General features: G+C 35.5%; 1 protein-coding gene across 6 annotated transcripts in view; it reads right to left on the reverse strand.

Annotated features, from left to right (window-relative positions):
• FMR1 (fragile X messenger ribonucleoprotein 1) overlaps positions 1–22,570 on the reverse strand; it is a 30,987-nt gene that overhangs the window by 2,559 nt on the left and 5,858 nt on the right. For 3 of the 6 annotated variants that reach the window (XM_079318618.1, XM_079318623.1, XM_079318621.1), the window contains 13 exons: positions 19,688–19,740; positions 18,739–18,832; positions 17,668–17,739; positions 17,255–17,403; positions 16,185–16,278; positions 15,980–16,096; positions 12,418–12,588; positions 12,237–12,315; positions 9,827–9,936; positions 6,559–6,645; positions 3,575–3,770; positions 2,125–2,268; positions 1,092–1,174 (listed from right to left, as the gene is read on the reverse strand). In XM_079318618.1, the coding sequence (XP_079174744.1) occupies positions 1,092–1,174; positions 2,125–2,268; positions 3,575–3,770; positions 6,559–6,645; positions 9,827–9,936; positions 12,237–12,315; positions 12,418–12,588; positions 15,980–16,096; positions 16,185–16,278; positions 17,255–17,403; positions 17,668–17,682 (1,245 nt within the window). In that variant the 5' untranslated portion in view covers positions 17,683–17,739; positions 18,739–18,832; positions 19,688–19,740. Of the gene's footprint in view, positions 1–1,091; positions 1,175–2,124; positions 2,305–3,574; positions 3,771–6,558; positions 6,646–9,826; positions 9,937–12,236; positions 12,316–12,417; positions 12,589–15,979; positions 16,097–16,184; positions 16,279–17,254; positions 17,404–17,667; positions 17,740–18,738; positions 18,833–19,687; positions 19,741–22,570 lie in introns of all 6 variants that reach the window. The other 3 variants (XM_079318619.1, XM_079318622.1, XM_079318620.1) reach the window with 1 other exon arrangement.

Here is a 22,570-nt window from a genome sequence, read left to right on the forward strand (position 1 = left end):
TAACATGTCACTGTATCCAAATCTTGGAGCAACAGATAAAACCCCTCATGATTTAAATGTTTTATGGTTATTTTTCCAGCACCACATTTCCTCACTGCCTACTTCAAACTTTGTAAGTGAATTGCTAATTAATTATAGAACTCACATGGCCATTATTTATTTTTTGTTTTGCCAAGTTAATTATTTGCATTTCAGATGCATGTTCAGTTACTACACCTTTAAATTCAGCACTCCCATTTCAAAAACTAAGCATCTGGTCACCTGATCCATTGTGCCCTTTCCTTAACCAGGCTTTCTAAAAACCAAGCTAAGAGTCATCTCTATGTCCCATTGGAAACGTGACTCCTGGTAAAACCATGCAAAGGTAGCAGCTCTTTGTTTCTTCCTTCTGACTTAACTCATCCTATGAGGTAAGAGATGGTAGAAGGTTTGCAAGCTACCATATGAAGCAAAACCAGTTTCCATGTGGGGAAACTTAACATAAGGTATCAGCTTGATAACTTCATGAAACAAAACATTTGAAAAAAATTGTTGAAATACCTTTATAAAAAGCTTAAAAATATTTAAGGTTATAAGCTATTTCAAATCGGTTACTTGAAAAGTTTCTTGACCTGCATTTTTAGCTTACTTTCTGGACTGAATAGCCTTCAACTGCCAATTGAAGCAGTGAAGGTAGTTTCTGAAGTTTAATCTTTCTTACTCTGAGCATTCTGGCTACAACACACTCTATATAGTGTTAAGGATTTTATTCCCTCAGGTACATATAAGACAGACAACAATACACAACCAAGCAAGAAATAAAAGCTAAAACCAAAGCACTAGTAAGAACAGAGACTGAAACCAAGCTGGTTAGTCAATCCTTGGGACTTATCAGTTTTTCACAAGACAGGCATTAAAAAAATTGCATCTTTAAATTGCTTGATGTATTTTAGAATCCTGAGCATCTATCATTTTGTAACACAACTTTTGTAATGCGATTAGGGAGACAAAGAATACAGAATCACAAGGCTACTATGTCACTTGCAAGACTCTACCACTATATGACACAATGCAATTTTAACAGTACAGACTTGCCATGTGAGAAGAGTTACCTCAAGAGACCCGTCTGCTGTCCTCCCTTTTGCCTCTCTTGAGTTGCGCTGACGGTTATCTGTTCGCGACTGTTCATCATTGCCTGGAAGAAGAAATTACCAACTAAGTTGTTCAACGAAGACATGATGCTCTGCCACTTCAATTTTACACAAGCACAATAGGGAATTCAGAATTTTGTCTCATTAATATAATTAATAACGTAACAGTTCTTAAACTGTGGGCCAGGAATCACTAAAGAAAATGTTCTCACATTATAATGCAGACAAAACCTGCATTTAAAACTACCACATTTTAAAAAAGACTGACTACTAACTGAAAAAAAAACCTTACTTCTCAAAATAATTAACCACGAAACAGAAGTACAATCAGCAGTGTTTAATACCTTCATATTTTTCAATGGCTTATAAGCTTACTAAATTATACATTACTTTGTTATAAAAATCTTGTTAAGCAGCACTTGTACTTTGAAAAAAACATTCCAAGAAACAAGCAGAGTTGCAGAAGAAAAGTATTTTAACAAATAAATATAATGAAACATCATATGTTCATGTATATAGTTTTAACTTTCTGAAGTTTTCCCACCTTACTTTTGCCTGGTCCTTTCCCCTGAACACATAAATTACATTATTATCCTGTGCCATGAAAATCAAATACAAGAAGATGTGAATACGGACAGCTGAATGAGTAATACAGACATTAAAAACTTTTTCTGCATCTACTGACAAGCTAGAAATTGATTTCTTGTCCATGTGTGATGGCACAGGACAATAACTTGAGCCAAGAGGCACTTTAAGAAAACAAATAATAGAGAAAACTCCCTCAAAATAAAGCAGGTCAAAAAGAATTATTTCCCTCTGCTCAATGTTCAACACATCTGAAACAAAATACTCCATTCAAAAGACCAACAAAGAGAAGTCAGGAGAGGCCACCAGGTGGGGAGCTGGAACAGATGAGAAAAGGAGCAGCTAGCAGAAGCGAGTTTGCTTTAGGATTCCCACACCAACCCCCGTTTCCAAAAGGAGTCTCCATCACCTTTGAATCCTCCGCGCCCCCTCCCGCCTTGGCCTCGGGCGCCGCCGCCGCGCCTCCGCCCGTCCCCCCTGCGCAGGTAATTGTCCCGCTCCTCCTCTGCCGGGGCCGCCGACCAATCGCTCAGCTCGTCTCTGTGATCAGACTCTGTTTCAGAAGCATTTGATGCTTCAGAATTAGTTCCTATCAAAGAGGATGAAAAAAATCCAAACATGCCAGTGTAGCTTAGCATGAAATTACTACAGCAGAATGCAAGATGTAGATACTTAAATTTTTTCTTCTTTTTGTTAATAGACAGTTTTGGGATGTTTTTGCTTCCCAACCTCTGTAACATACGTAACACAGAAAGGTGCGTAATATACATTACTTGTTTAAAACTCAAGACAGACTAATAAAAGCTAGTTGTGGGTTTAAGGCTAAATAATTAAGTGTGCCACATATTTAAAATTGATGTTATCAGTATATCAACAGATTACAGAACATACAAGATCTAGTAAAAGTCCAGTAAAACTTAAGTATAATTGACTAGAATCCTTCATATTTCAACAACTGAAAGTTCTAAATATAACCTGTCCTGTCTCCTCTCACCACTGCAACTCATCTATGAAAAAGAAAAATACTCCATCCTGAAACAGCCTGTAACAGACTACAAAAGCAGAGAACAAAGTCAAAATGCTAGAAATGTATCAAATCAAATAAATGGCTGTTGCAATTTTTCCAATTAATAGATCACCTTTATTGACAGAAATCCCCATTTCACCCCCATAACTCATATTATTAGCAAGGTGAGTTCACATCCTCTACAAATAGTAAATATCACAAAAACATTAATTTTGTACTATGCAGAACACAAGCTAAGATTTTCTTATAAAGCTCACACTACAGGCCTTTCAGTCAGGACAAACACCAGCTGATCTACATTACGGATAATGAAGAAAGATTGCTCTGAAGAAGCACAATCTGGAAAACTATTCATTAATCAATTATCCAAGGTTTTGAAGAGTAACACGCTATTTTGGTGACTACGGTCCTCTAGTAAAAATATAAGAGTTCAATTTAATATGAAGAAAATAGCTTTTCTGTAAATTGAGCTACACTGTATTTTCACCCATAAACATTTATATTAGGATAGACTCACACAGGTTTAAACGAAAACATCCTTCATTGTCAGGAATTGTTCAAAATATAAATAAAATAAACATCCTCACCCTAGGGAACTATGGAATAACTAGATATTCTCCATAACGTAGAAGACAGAAGCATGCTGTAAGAAGCAGAACTGCATGGCAATCAGTGCAGATTACAGGAAAGCACTAAATTTCCAAATATTTTCTTACAGCATAAATCTCTATATAATCTTCAAACACTACTACTCGATTTGTATTAGTAACAGCTCTAGCTCACGAGAGCAGCGGGCCATGGTGAGAGGCGCAGTGTCCCTGTGGGCGCCTACCTGAAGCATAGCCCGGCCCACGCCGGCTGTGCCCGCGGTTCCGGTAGGGGCGGCTGCCGCGGCCCAGGCCCGGCCCGTCCTCGGCCATGTACCCTTTGTCCTTGTCCGTACGGTTCGGGGGCGGCCTGGAAGTGGCTCCGATCTGTCGCAGTTGCTCATCAATTTGCAATCTTTCCAAACGCAGCTGGTCCACTTCCTGTGCAAACACAAGCCATTTACAACTACTACTTAACCATCTGCATGTGCACACATGCAGGTCTCAGAGGAAAAAAAAGAAATATGGCAACTGATATTCTATTCAATACTCAAGCAGCAACTCAGCTTTAAGAATAATTTGTTTAACAAAAAGACTTTCATCTGTCCAAATCCGTGTGCCACCAACACAATTCTTCCTGTGGCAGAGTTTGACAAGTTTAGGTTTGTTTAAAACACATAATCAAGGAAAAGCACTGATATCAGAACACAAGCTCTTTACACTGCTGCACATAACAAATATCAAACTTATTAAACAATTCTGATGTATTGATTCATAAGAAGGCATTCTGCTGCTAAACCCTATATAATGATGATTAACAGTATGAGGAATGGGAGGAAGCATAGAAACAGAGATAAAAGTGCTGTAACTTAGGCACAGAGGCACCAGCAGGCAGCATCCTCACCATACACAATTAAGTAGAAGAGATACAGCAAGGCATATTCAAGGAGTACCTTTGCCAGTTTCAGATGTTATCTAGCTCACATCAAAGTGGCAATCCCGTTTTCTTTTTCTTTAATTAGGGAGAAATCCATTGATAGAAATTTCATTCTGACACTGCATCCTCTGCAGGTCACTTAGTCTAGCTAGAACTTTGCTAAGATGCTTTGGTACTCAGGAATGCACCCCATCAGTGACTTGGTGTGTATCTCTTTTCCTTAAGATGATTCCCTAACTCAATCTTCATTTAGGAAGACTAAGACTTCTTGCTCCACTCTCCCATTGGTATCAAGGGGCTGGTGTTTCTCTGCAGAAATCTTACAAATAAAAAACTCAAAACTGAGGATGACATTCGGTACCTCACCCTTTCTGTTTGAGAGCAATCTCCCTCCTCCACCCAGCAGCAGTATTTTCTTTGTATTTCTTTTGCTGCCCATATACCTGCACAAGCCCTTCCTGTTTCCCTTAACATCCCTTGCCATTCTCAACTCATCCCTGCTCAAACTGTTTTTATACTCCATTTGCATCATACTTACTTTACTCCTTGTATCCTCATTTTTTCTATATTAATTTAGCCACAGGTTCCTTGCTGATACCTGCAGGCCTACTGTTACTTTTGTGTGAACACCTACATATCAAGATGGACTATTCTTGAGCTTTGAGAATATGATGCTTAAAGAGGCAGCTCTTCCAAACCTGCTTTCCTTCCAGGAATGTATCCTATGGGATCCTTCCAAGCACATCCCTGAACAGGCCAAAGTCCACCTTCATGCAGTCTGGGGCTGTGAATCCTGGTATTAGTCTTTCCTCTCAAGATCCTGAGAATTCACTACAGTCATTCCAACCAAGTCTGCTTTTCTTCTTTTTATGTAGAAATGACTATGAGCTGATACAGTACATTTGATGTTGATACACTATTATGTATCTTTTACAAAAAGTTTCCTTAATCTTTGCCTGGAGGCATAAAAACATGAAAATCTTTGAGGAACAAGTCTGTCCCACTTCTTGTCAGTGAACTGGAGGACATTATTCTGAATCATTAAGGCAACATGCCACTAAGATAACAATGTTTAGTGTTTTTATGTTTAATGGGATGAGAAGGCCAAGATAAAACCCCGAGATAAGAATCTATCCAATAGTTATAACACAGACTGATTTATTTGTGTTCAGGAAGGTTGGAGAACACTAAGACAAAGTGACTAAAGCTGACAATGAACTGATCAGTCTAAAGTAAAATTACTGGCTATTAAACACTTTCCACTTACATGTCAGTACCCATTTAAGTACAGACTCACAAGCAAGTACATTTTAGGCAGCAAAAGTTGAAACTAGAAATCTCTTTTCAAATCATAGTGAGCATGCTTTTTATGTGAACATGATTTTTAGTATTAGTTTTCATCTGGTCCTTCTCTGCCTCTGCCTTGTGACAGCTGCAGAACTGCTGTACCTCTGCTCCAGAATATTAATAAAAGCAGGACTAAAAGGTAAGTGACTTAGTTGGTAAGAAAACAAAAGTTGCTTCTTCTCCTGACTTCCTCGATTACCTGCACTGAGAAGTTCAATAATGTATAGAAATTTTAGCATTCTAAATGATTCACTGATAGCTACTGCACTGATTGGACAAATAGCAAATCATGAACAGTCTGAAGGCTTCAAAAGAGATGCAAGACCTTATTTAACTAAATGAACTCAAAGCTGTCCCTACTGTTAGATCTGGCCCTGCCATCGAAGATTGGGCACGTGGCCACATTCACCACAGGCAAAAGTAATTATAAACAACAATGTGGGATATTTTTTGCTCCCTATACAACAGACCATTCATCACAGACTACTGGGGAAGTTACAGAGCCAAGAAGCCAACACATCTAAAGCCGAGTTGCCCACAAAACATACTCGGGTACAAAATGCCAAGTCATTACAGAAAAGGTGGTTTAGCATTTTTGTGTTAAAAAAATCCCCACTTTATACAAGATTCTGCATGGAAGGCTGTTTGCTCTGCAGTTGCATGAAGGACAGACTACTCTCATATATACAGCTGGAAGCACATTTTGACATAGATTTTTTTTTTTCCCCCTACTCTTTTGTAATTTGCATCCTGAAAAAAATTGTCATCCCATTCTTCAGACAAATCACTCTTTTATTAAAAACATTCATTTTTTAGACAGAGAACCTGTTATAATACTAATTTTTCAAAAGCCTCAGGACCTGAACAGATTATCATCATCACACTGTTAGACTCCCAAGCACTGATAGAAAAAAAACAGTGGTAAAACAGCATCATTATCCTTACCTTTAAATAATTAAGATGATAATCCAGAAGAACAGTTGCATTAGTAATGCTATCCTTGGTTCCTACAAACACAAATGGTACCATTCCCTAAAACACAGTAATAACAGGCTTTGGTTATTGATTAGGCATCGAATACTGAAAGGAACCAAACTTATCACTGTAAAATGTGAACACAATTCTTACATCATGCATAAGCAAAACTGAAAAAGTGACACAACGGTATATTTTTAATTCTGATATTGACTACATCATGTAGTCTAAATCCCTTTATGCAAAGAGAGCTTTTTTAAATAGGCAGATTTAGATAATTTGCATCACAATGTCAATATTTATTTTTCTGAACAAGTGAAGAAGAGTCAATTTAGAACACTTTTAAGTTTCTTCCCTTCAAAATACCACCTTTGCTGACTGCATCCATTCTCCAACACCAGCTGCTTTTGGTCTACTTTTGAGCATTTAAGAAAGTATATCAAATTAACATTGTATCACAAAACAAAACCTGATCCTTCTTGAATATCTCTACAGTTGTAAAAAAAAAAAAAAAAAAAAAGTAAAAAAATATTCAATAAAGAGTTAGTACTTCAGATGATGATTTCTAATTTATAGTTCTTCTACCCTTCATGCACATTAAGCAAGCCAATAAATATACAGAAAATACAAATCTGGAAATTCTGAAGTTTAAAATTATGGCATTGGGAGACAAAACACCTAAAGATTAATTTAGGCAGCCAAAGCAGGTGAAAAATAAACTACCCATCTAAAAGGGCCTCACTGAGTATGGAAAACAAAGTAAACATTAGCAATTAAAAGACAATTTCTACACCAAAACTTCTGACACTAAGACAGGTCCCTGCAGCATTTCATGGTGAGGTGTGAGTGCAGCCCACACAGGCCCAAGGAGTGAACTTGACTGTTCAGCAGCTGCAGCATCACCTGGGCAGAAGAAGCTTCACTGTGGACTGCAGACATTAACCTGAGCATCTCCAACACTCAAGCTGCTGAAGCCCAATGCCATTGCAGACCAGAGCACACCTACTGATTATCTCAAATATTGTTTTGCTATCTCATCACTACCTCTAAAAAAGCCTTTAATTTCCACCGTACACATACCCTTTGCAGAACTGCATTGCAAAATAAAGGTTCGCTGAAGAAATAAAATTATTTGAGACAAAAGTGTCTTAAAAGTTAAAAGCAGAGTATGCCAAGGTTGCACAGGAGTGGCCAGTCTATTAAGATTGTGTTTAGTTTTCTTCCCCTCTCCATTTCTTTTACAGACAAAAACCTTACATTAGACCTCATACATCTGCATTAAGAAACCAGGAAAAATAATATATTCATGGTCCTCTAGTCCTAAGAAACCTCAGCATTAGCACTGACTTTCATGAGCATTAGAAATTCTTTAGCCATGGGCATTGTTGACTGAAATGTTTTATTATCTAGGGTATTTTAGGTTTCATAAATATTTTATACAACCTGATAAAGAGCAGTGAAATTTCTACTAAACTGACATTAACTAGCTCACAGTATCAATTATTAAACGATGACTAGACAAATGATTTAAAAGGGCATTTAAGGAAATGGCCTGCTGTTGCTTATGGCAGTGGATTCAAGATATAACAATGCTAGCTATTAAGAATATGAGCTGGTAACCATATCAAGCAATTTCAGCCATACAAAAGCAGCAAAGTGCTTATTTATTGAACCTTATTTTTGTCTTCAAAGCAAAAGTTCCTATGTTCAACTTGGGGAAGCTCTCCACAACAAGTGGGGAATACTGAGCAGACTTTATGTGCATAATAAATTTAGAGATAAAAGTAATATATATATAACTGTAACAAACAGTTATTTCATTTTAAAATATGAGAAGATTGAAGATAGCCTGTTATAAAATTATGGGATGTATAAAACTGCACTTGAAACTAATGGGTAGTATTCTAACATATCAGTCACGTAAAAAGAACCAAGTGCTGTATTAAAATTTAATGGAACTACTGTTCCACAGCAAGAAGGACTATAATATCTAAATTCACACATTGGAAGATTATTTGGATTTCAGAGTTGAAATAAAGCTGCATTCAATTTACAAGTACTAACTCTTACCTGTCAAAATCTGATCTCAGTTTTCTGTATTGCACCTGGCATGACACAACTAACATGTGAAATAGTACAAGCAATGCCAGTAAAACAGAAGTATGAATGCAGAGCTTGACAGGTAAAAAAGACCTTTCAAGATAATCCTTAAAAGCTGCATTTTGGACAGAAAAATGTAAGCAAATCAGCTTTTTAAAAGTCAGAATTAAAAAACCAAAAAACAACCCATACAAACTCCCTGCAGCCATGAGTACTCTTTTACCCTTCTGTGATTCTCTAGCTTGCAGCAATAGCAGCACCCTCTTTCTTATTAAACTAATTTTATGCTGCAGGAATTTATCCTTCAAAATGAAATATGACAGACCAGGGAAACCTTTACGTCTAAATACTGACCATTTACCTTTTCAGAACAGATGTAAATCTAGTAAAACAGTAAAAAGCCCTTAGGTAATTGCTTAGCCCCTCTGTACAGAAAGATGGAAATTGGATTGTGGATTTTCAGTAAGTCTTAAAGTGATAAAAGAGTAGAGGAAATAACTACTCAAGCAAGAACATAAGGGCTCCAGAAACCATATTTCATAGCTTATCCAACGTAGCAAAGTGTCTTAGCTGGTAAATATTTGGATTTTGAGGTAAATGAAAGGCAGTTCAGTTTTCTTTAAGCACATTTCACATCTGAAACTGCAGGGAGTCTTTTTGCATTGAGATGTTAAAACCTTCAAGCTTTAAGTTTTTTTTGCATACCACAACCTTGCCCCTCAATGCAGCAGAAGAAAAATTGCTAATGAAAAATTAAACCAGGTAAAAAATATAAAAAAAAAAAAAAAAATCAAACTCAAGGCAGATTAATGAATGAAACCAGCAGGTTTCATATATATGGATTTATATGAATATATAGCACATGCTGGGAAATGTCATTGCTTCCAACAGGAACAACATGAAATCGCTAAGAAAGTGCACCACCAGTAAATTTCACAAAGCATTTTTCTAACACAGAGAAGTCAAAGTTATATAAAAATGCTCCTCAGCATTAATAGGAAAAGACAGAATCCATGAGAAAACACATTAATCAACACTTTATCTTACCACTACAAAGACACAAGGAAGAATTTATTTTAACATTGAGTAGAATATAACTAATTAATAAAAAGAAAAATGGTATTAACTGAAAACATACCTCTTCTTGTGGAATATTTTTATCATTTTCAGCCTCAATTCTCACTCTTACAACGCCAGATTTGTCCACTATCTCCTGAATCAGTTTTCCATTTTTTCCTATTACTTTTCCTACAGAAAGAACATACAGAACATTCCACTTTTATGGTCTTCCCCAAATCTGAGAGTATTGCTGTTCTCTAATTAGACAAGACCATTTATATACCAGCACAAGAACTTGTCCAAAATGCCTTAATCCTCTACAATAAAGACTTAGCTGACAAACCACAAACTAAAATATCAACAAACTTGTTGTGTTAACTTATAAAACACACTGATCACAGAAACACTCAATACCTTGACTGTTTATTTGGCATTACTTTGGTACGTTAAAGATAACTTCATTTAATTATGAACATTTCTATTTGCATTTAAAACAAAAATCCTTTTATAGTGTCCTAACATTTGCTGTAACTATGTAAGCAAAACTTAGTTCATCTACAAAATTTTAGTTGAAAAAATGCTATCAAAGATACTGTTTGAGGGAGATGTAAAATTCCATAAAACTGAGATTTTTAGACATTTCCCAGTAGTTTATAATTCACTAAAAAGTCAAAGACAAAAATGGAAATAAATTATACTCCAACGCCAGCAATGCAGACATGTATCTTCTGAAGCAGACATTCTAGTGTGAGACAAGGAAAATGAAAATTTAGTTCTTTCCAATCTCAGCAAAACAATGTGCTGTCTGCAAACTGGCAGGAAAACTAAGTTGCTTGGGGCATGATGAGGGAGGGCCACATCCTTCAATCACAGTTTTCAAGAAAAGCTTGAAAGAGTGATGTCAAATATGTTTTCTGCATGTAAGAGAAAAAAGCATTTCTATTTAACAAACTGCTGGAAAACTTAAAACATTAGCTTTTTTTTATTGGCACATCACTAAAACAGAGGTAAAAAAAACCCAAGTGCATAATAGCTACTGTTTGTCTGATACAATTAATTAATGAAGAAGAAATTAAATGCCACATTTAGATATAAAAGACTTCTATGGCTCCTATCACTCAAAGCTAAATAAATTTTCATTTTTGATTTTCAACTTTTTTGACAGGAATATTTGCAGAAAACATGGTAAAATATGGCCAGTAAGTTCCTCCTCAATGACAAAGGTTGTTATGAGTGTCAAAAACTACTTCTGAGCACTTAATCTGAGTATTTTACATCATTACATATTACTGGCAAATGTAACAACATCTTACTAATAAATGTAAAAAAGCCTTGGTAGTGATTTTAAAAAGTACATAAAACAAAATCCCCAAAACCACCACAACTTATATCAGTTACTCCAATCAAAGTTTTTGTGAGGATTTGGCAACACACACAAATGTTTTCAAATAAAAATGTCCATACACTCTTTAAAAAAATCACAACGTACTGGGTGGGTTTTTAATTTGTTTGGATTTTTTGTTCAATTTGAATTTTTAAAAATATAATTAAATAGAAAAATGCAGTTGTTTGCATTTTCTTTAGATCTAAAAAAAAAAAATAAAAATCAGTATATACATACATCTAAAAAATCTTTCTGCATTTTTACAGCAAATTTCTAGGAATTTTAAAAACCAAACTATTAAACATAACTTATTTTAGTCATAACATAGTGTCCAGCCAAAGTTGTATTCTAAAGGGCCCAGGTCAAGAATTAAGAATAGAAATGAAAATCTGACAAGAAAATACATTGCTAAGTTCTAAAGAGAAATAGACTTTAAGACCTCAAATTAAAATCATGATGGCAGCCTCTCATTTTCACTTATCACTAGTAAAACCAGGAGAGAATAGGGAAGAGAAAACAACAGCTTTTAACTAATTCCAGACTGAGCTGCCACATTTCTTAGTACTTGTCTCACTACAGAATTTCACACTGCTTCAACACCAGCTTTCATACACTCCCAGACAAACCTATTAAAGTATTTGCTTTTAGGACTATGTTATACCATAAAGTATTTTCTCTGCTCTTTTCTTATCTACTAAATGAAATTACAGATTTTTATTTTGCTTTGTAGCATCAAAAGCTCATTAAAAGATTTCTCCAAATATACAAGGGCTGCATGTGCTCTTAAGGCCTTTTTTTAGTATTTGGAAATGGAAGTATTTTAGATTTTCTTCATCCCACCGTGCTACTTCTAAACAGTAAAAGGACAGGAGAAAAAAGACAAATGTATGTCAAAGAAATTATTCTAAGTATACTAGGAAAACATGACACTGCAGATTCATCTCTGATCTCTGGACATGTATGGGGGAAGCAATTAATTCTCAGGCGCAATCCAGAAATTATTCTGCCTTGTACTTCAACATCAGCACATTGATTCTAGCTCAGCACAGTTCTCAAAATGCATTTTCCCTGACTGTCATGGAGGTAGCCTACAGAAAAAACATACCTACTAAATTCCTTGGGACTTGTATGACATCTTCAGCAAATTCAAGGTAACTTCTTGCCTTTTTCACCGCATCTTGATCCTACAACAGAAAGATGTGTAAGATACAAGATTCATTTCTCCAAGGTTTTTGTTTGCTCATTTCTTTCAGGTATTTTCTGAAATGATGAAGAAGGGAACTCACCTCTCCATAAATATGGAATGTGCAAGTATCTTCATCAAGATCAATGGCAGTCACTCCAGGGACTTTTCTGGCTTGCTGAATATTAGCACCATGAGTGCCAATGGCCAAACCCATTAGGTCTTCACGTACTACAAATTGTTCGTGGAACCGGGATGCAAGTTGCCTAGAACTCTGAAGAAAAACCTAATGTCTCACTTTGATTGCCTCTCCAGTACACTGGAGAGAGAAAGCAACATAAATTTCAAGCCTATTTTTCAATCAGGTGCTTAGCCTACTTTTTATTCAATCAATCCCTTTACTGCAATTATTTTAGCTTCAAAACCACCAAGGAGTCTACTTCAGAAATCTTTTAAATATTAACATAAGGCTACCTTCTAGCTGTGCTGACACCTCTATTTTGAATTACTCTTTAATAGCTACAGCTATCAGGTGTTACTAGGTAAGACAGCACTCATAAGGCAGTAAAATAGTAACTGTGGTGATTATTAAAGCAAACCTTATGATCTCTGAGAAAAAAAAGACACCAATATCAACAGGTGGGTGAAACTGTAATAACTCAACCACTGATACAAAATTTTTATATATAAAACAGAGCAACTGTGGATACCTACTTCACTCAAAAAAACTGAAGAATCAGTGCCTATGCATGGCAACACAAAAATTGTTTGAATTCAGAAAGCAAATACGTTCAGAATTTCATCGAGGAATCATTAATCTACCGTAACAGAAGGGTCATACTGAGCACTCACAAGCATAAGCACAACAGAACATAGGAAAGGAGCAATAGTTCAATGCATTGTGGGAAGATAAGAGAATTTCCAACTGTGATAATCTATTAAGGCAAAAGCTCTGTCCATGGAAGAAACAAAATAAAAGCCAAGATATATAATCCCATCCACGTTTCTGCATTGTGTAACTTCTGTCAAGGCAAACATATGAACACTTCAAATTAGCAGTTTAATGTCAGCAAAATGAGACCCTACAGATGTTGAGAAAAACATCAAGGAATTGCCCACAAGAAACTTCATACTGTTCCAGCTAAACTGGTACTGCTTTCTGACCTGCTCCTGCTTAAAAATGTTGGTAAATATCCTGTGCTAAATCACTGTTTCAAAGAACTGGTTACAGTAGATAGTAGTGTAAGTATCCATGTGTTAAGAAATACTTCAGATACTCTGAGAGTGCTGTCAAGCAGTTTACTACCTACATTACAGACAACTTGGAAACCAGAAGTTGTTTTTAATTACTCATAGTTCTACATTTTAATCCAAATGCTGATTTACTAGCTGACATATTTTATAGACAGCCAAGTAAGAGAACAGGATGACCAAGACAATGATCAGTTAACTATCTTCAACATGTGGAAAAGATGAAGCGACATCATCACTGAGGAACTTGACTCTGACAATCAAACTAGTTTTACTGCCTACACTCAAACATCATTAGCTTTTCTGCAAATTACTACAAAGTTTGTTCTATTTAAACATCACAAATTCTGTATTCTACTTCCCTCCAATACATTAATAAGAAACACCTATGCAAGTAAATGTATTGATACCTACACAGCAGCCTAACTGAATTCTACTTAGATACAGTAAAATATAAATGAGAATGCAGAATACTTGTAAATTCAGGCTTTTCAGTGTGTGACAGACACTCAAAACAGCTAAGTCACACCCACTGGGAAAGAATGTAAACAAAAAATAGTCAGTTGTTTTACTTGATGCTCTACAAACCATGTTTGAGAATTTGAGCCATGCAAGTCACTAAGATAATATGCAAAAAAAGAAGGTACAACAAATAGGAACAAAAACTCCATTGAACAAAAGAAGCTGGTCGAGTGATAATGACTCAGAAAACAAAATAGGTAAAACTGCTAGAAGAAGTGGCAGATGTTAAAAGTTCAGTGATTATGAGACACCTACAAAGGTGGATTTGATGAAAACAGTGAGCTGCTATTAACAATGCAGTGAAGCCCAAAGTGTTCACTAAATATTTTTTCTGCAAATGTACACATGCAATCTGTTGGTATGTCATTGTCTGGACAGTAATCATGAGAATGATTTTTATTATCTAAAGCTCTTCCTTTCAGCTTTGGATGAAACTGATTTTATATTCATTCTAACTACCAGAAATACAAATGCCAAAATGAAAAAAACTAGCCAACTTTAGTCATACAAATTTTAACTGTATATACTTATCTCACAACTTTTGTTCAAGTACTGCTTAGGTAGAAACTGAAGTTCAACAATAGTTTTCCAGTGAGAACTAAATTGAGTTTGAGACTTTCACAGCAGCACGAAGACTCAGTGTTACAAAGACAAAAAGAATCCAAGATTAGTTTGGGAAAGGAATCAATGACAACAGTTGTTGGTGCATGCATTTGTGGGGGCATGTAAAGAGAATTAACTCTAAAGAGGCTGTTGTACTTCCCACCTCCAAAATAATACTTTGCACTTCAAGAGTAAACTGCCCACACAACTGTCAGTTCTGGAGGATAAAGAAGAATGATTACTGAAGAGCTGTAGTGCAGTGCTCAGTAAGGAACACCAATGAGGAAAAATTGGTCCGTCCTTCATCTTGAAAAAAATCAAAACCCAAACAAACTTGGATTTCAACTCTGAAACACAGAAATCAAGATACTGAACAGAGTAACAGAAGCGAGAACTTCTTGTAACAGTGAGTATATCCACTGGATACAGGAGGCCTGAACATGACTTCATCCCACTTCAAATAGATGCAACTCCTGGGAAGGGGGAATGAAACCTCACTCAGCAAAAACACTGCTGGTATACACCTGTGTCAAACTGAGTTACAGTAGTGTAAGTGGTACCTCTGGCTCTTGACAGTGAATCCAAAAAGTTTTCAGAAATATTGCTATTTTTTCTAATTTGCAGATAGGAGAAAAACCATGAAAAAATGTTAATTCTGATGTATAAAGAGCCCTTTATTTCCTAGCCTACTCTTATTTTCTTTTTTTTCTTTTACCCATGGACAAGTATGACTCAAGCTTCTTGCCAGTCAACACCCACTCCCCAGTCACAGGAGTATCAGAAGCTGTATCTGCTATAAGACTATTTCCTAACATTTTATCTATAGACAAACCTATCCCTTCATACATTCTACCAACATCAGTTTTCACCCCTTCCATCTCATTTTTGCTGTGTTATTTTGCTACATCCAGTTCTAGTCCTGTCAGTATCATGACATATTTACTCCCATCTATTTCTAAAGCTGCCTAATACATGGCTTTATTTATGCAATGACACCTAACTATTTTTTGCTTCAAAATACAAAACAAATACATTTATATGCATATCTACATATCTGTATTTAATTCCCCACAAATCCTGCTGATAAAAATGAGTTTTTGAATGAATAGGTGCTATAACTGCAAACATCATTGCTCGATGGACACTTCCATCTGCCTTTTTTACCCCCTAGACTATTATCAGTACATCATCACTTTCACCTCAATGCAAGTCCTACCAGCTAAGAAACACATGAGTTTTTTTCATTATGTGTTTCACTCGAATTACTTCAGGGAAAACAAACAACATACCTCCAGCTGTTTGCTGGCTTCTTCATTTCTCAGTATCAGGGATAACTTGGTGCGAAGACTCCGAAAGTGCATATCAATCAGCATGTTCGCCCGCTTCGTGGTTACATCGTTGATTGACTGAATCATTAATAAACACAACACTGCTTTACACATGGACTCTTGAAACAAACCACTGTCAATGGTACTGTGAACTATTTGTACTTACCAAAATAATAAGCTGGTGGTTTTCAGAATCGTATGTTACAGAAAAAGCTCCAACTGCCTTTTTGAAGTCCTTATGCGCAGATTCTTTGGCACACCTAGGAATAAAAAAGTAACAAAGTTAAAAAAAGTAACCACTGCATTTATGGATAACAGCCAAAAAGAATAATTCCTTAATACAAATAATGCAAATAAAGATTTCCAAGCTCTTTATTCCATATAATTTATTTTACTGATTTTCTTTCATTTGTCTTCACATGAGTAGAATTAGAAATATATTGTATATATGTATGTATATCTGTGAAATGACAAGCTAAACAAAAGTACATTAAGAAGCTATAATCACCATAAGCAACAAGTTCAAGACTTCAAGCACACAACAAACCATTAAAACGTATGATTTCATTTTAACCCCTGCAGCATTCTAATGACCATATGCTCATCTCATGGTGTGCTTGACCTCTCTAAGTTTCCTGTGTCCACTCACCACTGAGTAAACTTGTGTATACTGTAACACTAACTTAATGAAGTTTTAGTCTAACCTGAATTTATAACTTATTCCACACTGAGGCAATAACATGCATCTCAATGAAAGCAGAAAGTGACCTGAAGGTAAACAAGGGGAGTCAGTATCAATCTGACTTTTAGAGCTGTATCTATATGACAACATGCCCATGGTCTAGGAAAAAGCTAGCTGGCTTTGTATCATACTCTGGTAGGTTTCATTATTGTTAAATTATTCCCAGAGCCATCATCAAATAATATAAGTTGACCAAGAATGGATTCAATTTACCTGTGTACATCATTGAATGGCTCTAAGAATAAAAATCTTAATCTGCACCACACAAAAACCTTAAAATTTTGAACAAAGTGTTTCTTCCTTCAGAACTAAACTGCAAATCAAAAATCATCTTTTCTATTTTTGAAATATGACCATATCAATATTTGTATTTTTTTACATTCTTATATTTCAGAAAGTTAATTTAGAGCAGTAGAAAGCAATCTTATTTATCTTGTCTCAGGCTTAAGTGACCCACATTCTGAAACAAGTTATAAAGAAACTCTTGTACTTACATTTGCCTTAAATCTTCAGGAACTGCCAGTTTGATTTTATGAAAAGTATCTTTTGTTGCAGGTTTATTGGGGTTCACAGATCTCAAACGCTCAATTGTGACAATTTCGTTGTACGTAGCATCACAGGCTGCATATTCTATTACGTAGAACTGATATAAAAATAATAAAATCATCCAAGCCACATATTTTATGACATGAGTGAGCATTACACCATTAAGGAAAATGTACTTTTGTTAACTGTACAAGTAAAATTTGACTTCTTAGGTTGAGGTTAATAGTAATTGCAACTGTCCTAATCAAGAAACTCACAAAAAATGAAGAGAAAATAGCTCAAACCACAGTGCACATCAATACTTAAACAGAAAAGTATAAGTAAACATAAAATATATATATGTATATATGCATACTCCTACCTCACCCTTTATCATTCTCACTTTAGCCAACCACCAACAGCAGGGTTCTTTTTCATTTGCCCTGGAATAAACCTGAACAAAATACATACATTATATTCTTAAAAGACATCACAAAAGCTGACACTAATATGATCAGGAATTCCATAAGAACAAAATCCAGCAAAACATCTTAGTACATAAAATCTCTGAGCATAACACAGAAAGCATGTAACAGCAAGATTGTATAGATAAATAATAATAAACAATACAGTGCCCAATCTACTGACATTAGCTACTTCAGTCTTGTAGGCAGTCAAAAGAGAGATAATTCAGACTTTTACATCTGTTAATATTTAATCAACAGTATTTCTAATTGTGTGTAGATCTGAGGAGGTCGTACCAGTGGTTCAGGGGGAGGTTACACATCTACACTTCTTTATGCTATCAGCCACATCCACATTAGAGAAGTTTTGCTATTTCCTTATCTTTCAAATTAAAAAATTACAGAGCATGCAAGCAAAATGCAAATCTTGAAAGTTCAATTTATTTAAATTAATTATAAAAGTAAATGTTACAATTTTATAAAATAAGGTGATTTTAGGAATATGCTGCTTTGAAGTCAATCTCTTTGCATATACACATAAGTATTTACATATACACATTTTTATGCATACACACATATAATGCAAATTATCTGATTCAGTTGGAAGCTTTGGTAATAGAGACATTATTACCTCACAGCTTAAGAGCTACAGTTTATTACCTACTTCTGAATTGATCCAGTCCTAAAAAGGACTGATGTGTAATCCATGCAACACTAATCATGTCTGTAAATCAGTATATTTGTTACTCAGCATGGAGGTGACAGTACATGTATTTCACATGGCCTTTTGTGGTGCATGGAATTTGCATGGTTTACTACTGAAACCCTGGGTTTGGCGATGTGCCTGACACTCTGTTTTCTGCAATACCTGGAATCAAAAAAGGTGGCACCACTAAACATGGAAGCAAATTTTCCAGTGGCTTGGCTGATACTTTTCACATCAAGTTCTCCCACTCTCAAGAAAAGAGCTGTTAATGGAGCATACACACCTCTACTTCATCGCTTTCATTTATGTCTTTATTATAACCTGCAGGTGGTGGGAACCTCACATCATGGAATGGGATTTGCCTCTCTGGTTGCCAGCTACAAACAAGAACACATTGAATGGTCTAAATATTTAATCGTCTTTGTAAACAGAAATCAAACATTTTTCATCCATTAATTTTACAGTTTCAAATTCTGTGCAGCTTTAATGCCTATATATATATTAAAGGTAATATGATACAACGTATAAGTAATAAGAAAAAACACATCTAAATGACCATTAAGCATCTTAAGTGAAACCCTGATGTCACCTGCAGTCTTTTGAATCTTCTACTACAAGTTCCTCCTCTATTTACATGTATGGTTTTTAATCCCAACATTAGAAACACAGATTAAAAAATACTCTGTAACACATTTGGACACTTCCTTCAAAACGAACCTGTATCTTCTTTTTCTTTGATTCTACTATGGGTTATGAGAATTTGATCAGAATCCAGTCTGAATACAGTTTTAATTTTCAGTTTCTTTAATGAAGACTGGATATATCTAGTTTCTAGATCAGAAAAATTGGTATTCATCACTTATCTATAGAACAAGTTTTGTAATAATTTAATCTAAAAGTAAGGCAAGACATTCACATGAAAAAGAGTCAGTAATGGTACAACTATTGACTTATTCAAACATGGGTTGTCACCACGTAAATTCAGTAATCAACATGATTATCTTGCCAGCAAAACCTATGCTACTATGGTTTTGCACTTGAAAGTATTTAAATTATTAAAAGCATTTATATAGAAATGTCACAAAACAGTAGATACTAAATGTAACTTTAAAACATGCCAGCAGCAAGTTTAGTGTATCTAATATACACTACTCTACAGGAAGCCATATTTAGGTCAATCAAATGCAAGGTTGATATCCTGCCATTTACAGGTACATCAGCAATACACTTACTTGTTTTCAAATGAAACTGTTATTGAATCTTCATGCACATCCTTTACAAATGCCTGTGGAAGAAACAAAGTATAATTATGGTATGCTTATGGACACTTTCAAAAATAATTTTATGCCTGTAAAACACCTTTTCCCAAATACTGATGAATCTCACAATAAAAGTATGTTTTAAAGTCGGCCTTTTAAATTTTGCAATAGACTTAGGTAGAACACATACTGAAAGCTGAGAACCTTCTTGGGTTCGTGACTGCCAGGGCACTGATACACAAACAGAATGACTCCTCAGCTATGAAGACATTATTTCTACTTTTTAGAAGCAACAGGAAAGGTTAGTAGGAAATGACAAGACAGTTCAAGAGTTTTAAATGTTTGATTTTAGAATCACATTTAATGCATAGACAGACACAGAAATTAAACATCAGTATTCCTAAAAAAACAAATAAAGCCCACAAAACCTCCAAGCCCCATCTCTTCTCTCTTTACCTCAAGGTACATTTGAACATTACATTATCAAAACTCAACTGTATCAATTTCAGCAGAATCTTCCCACATTTACTTAATCACACTACATCTGTGGAGCACAAACTGCAGATAGAAGGGGCCTCCCCTCCCCTTTTTCCTTTTGTGCTCTCCATGCCACCACAAAACAGAGAACATAGAATTCAGCACCAAGGGCTTCTCCTGCCCTATGCACTCAACTGACAGATTTTGATTTGATCAATGTTTAGCTTAAAGCCCCAAATGCTCTCCCCCATTCCCCATCTACAAAACAGAAAGACCAGTGTACTCAAAGAACTTTGGGATTTACCAATGCAAATATTTTTCTTAGCCTGAAAAAAAGGAGGTCACAGGTAAACCAGGGATGAAAAGATTGTGAGGGTTTTTTCTTTATTTTTTAAAGTACCTCTATGAACTTCTGAAATAAGTTGCTGAAGTGCTGAGTATTCCACCAACATCAGTCCACGCACAGTAACATTGCAAGGTAGATAGATAAAAGCCCATGAACAACAAAGAATGGGGTTTGTCCTACTAATGGAGATGCACTTTAGTAGATAAAAATATTCTCAGTAAATAGAAAATAATTTAGCAGCAACTACCACTTAGAAGAATCAGCTAACGAAGTATGGAACATTTTGTGATTCTCCATTTTATTATTCTTGCCCTTGCAAATTTCCAAGACAAGAAGAGATCTTATCCCTTTAAAAAGGTAACAGTCTCTCTTACATAGAACCTAAATGATTTTTTACAAATTCTTTTGCTATTTCCCCTTTACAAAATATTAAAAAACATTTCCTGAGTTGCAGCAGTATTTCAGCATCAAAGAAAAGCAACATCTGACGACTAATAGAGTTCTAAGAACTGGCTAAAATTAAGTGGTACATGCACATGAACTCAGAGCCATTCAGTACAAGGAAGAAACCATCCAAGTAGATAACTGAAACATAACCAACATCACTGCTAACAGAAGTCAACCACAGTGACAACAGTAAAAAATTATTTTACATCTTGCTTGCCTCAATACTCTTAAGAACAGGACTTTATTACTGCCAGCAAGCCAAGGAGACTTAAAAAAGTCTCCAAATGTATTTGCATAATTATGAATTTCAAAATTTCAAATTCCTTCAAAAGGGATTGCAAGCACAGCTCATGTTTTTCAATTCCATAGTAAAAAGATGACCTAAGACCACATCTCAAGATCATGTTGATAGCAGTACATAAATAGTATTTACACAGAGACAACAGAGCTCTCAGGTGATCATTATGGATGATGAACATTTAGCTTGTGTTTCTTATTGCAGTGTATTCTGTAATAAGATTCCAGAACTGGATATGCATTTGAACAATAGAATGGTTGTCCTGACTCATTTCACAACACTACACATATCACCTTCAAAGGCTTCACCCACATTTCTTCCAATGATTGTAAGGTGCAACTTAGAAGCAGCTACTCTTACAGAGGCAGCTGAAATGGATGCCTTTAAAACCAGAAAAACACTATGATCACTATCAGATATTAGATATGGCTCCTTCATGCCACAGACTGGATGAGGATTAATAGTAGTACTTGAATATGTAAAACCAGAGATTATTTTACAAAGCATATTTAACAAAAAATGTATCAGCAACACTTAATTGCCTTCAGGAAAACAGGTAAGAGTAACACAACCCATGCCCTGGATATCTTTCGATACTTAATTTTCTCATATTTATAAAATGTCAAAAAAGTCACCTTTCCTTGTGTGTAAGATACTTTAGATGAAGTCATCACCTCTGTGATGATGTAAACACCAAAAGGTGTCCTAAACAGCACTCTGAAAAAATGACAGAAAATGGCAGAAAAATTCACAAGCACAGCAGCAAATAGCAAGACTACATCTCATATCCAGAGAGAGATGGAAGAGAGTTCCTAACATCCAACTCACCTTGAGCAGAATCCTAGGGGCAAAAGCAATATACCTCATTAAAAGCAATAATACCAAAACCTAATATTAATAAGTAAATCAGGATGTGCAACAAATAAATCTAAGTTAAAATGAAGACAAGCCTGGACCTTCAAATAGTTTACCAATTATGTATTGCTAAAATACAGCAGTATTTTAAAATAAGCTCGAGAGACACCGCTGGCTCAAAGAGGAATCAACTACATGGTCTGGTTTCAGCTCTTCTTAAACAGCTCTGGTCACTGCTTTGGTCCCAACTGAGAAATTGGAGGGAACCTGCATCAGGAACACAAGTTAAACTGTTGACCTAACACAGGTAGGTAGCATCAACAGACACTTCCAGGGAAAACTACAAACTTGAATTTCTTTAGCTTCCACCAAGTTCAGAAGAGTCAACCACAGAAACAGATAAATACCTGGTTTTCACTTCAGTTTGGCCATA

The sequence above is a fragment of the Erithacus rubecula genome (assembly GCF_903797595.1).
Source record: "Erithacus rubecula genome assembly, chromosome: 15".
Taxonomy (NCBI): domain Eukaryota; kingdom Metazoa; phylum Chordata; class Aves; order Passeriformes; family Muscicapidae; genus Erithacus; species Erithacus rubecula.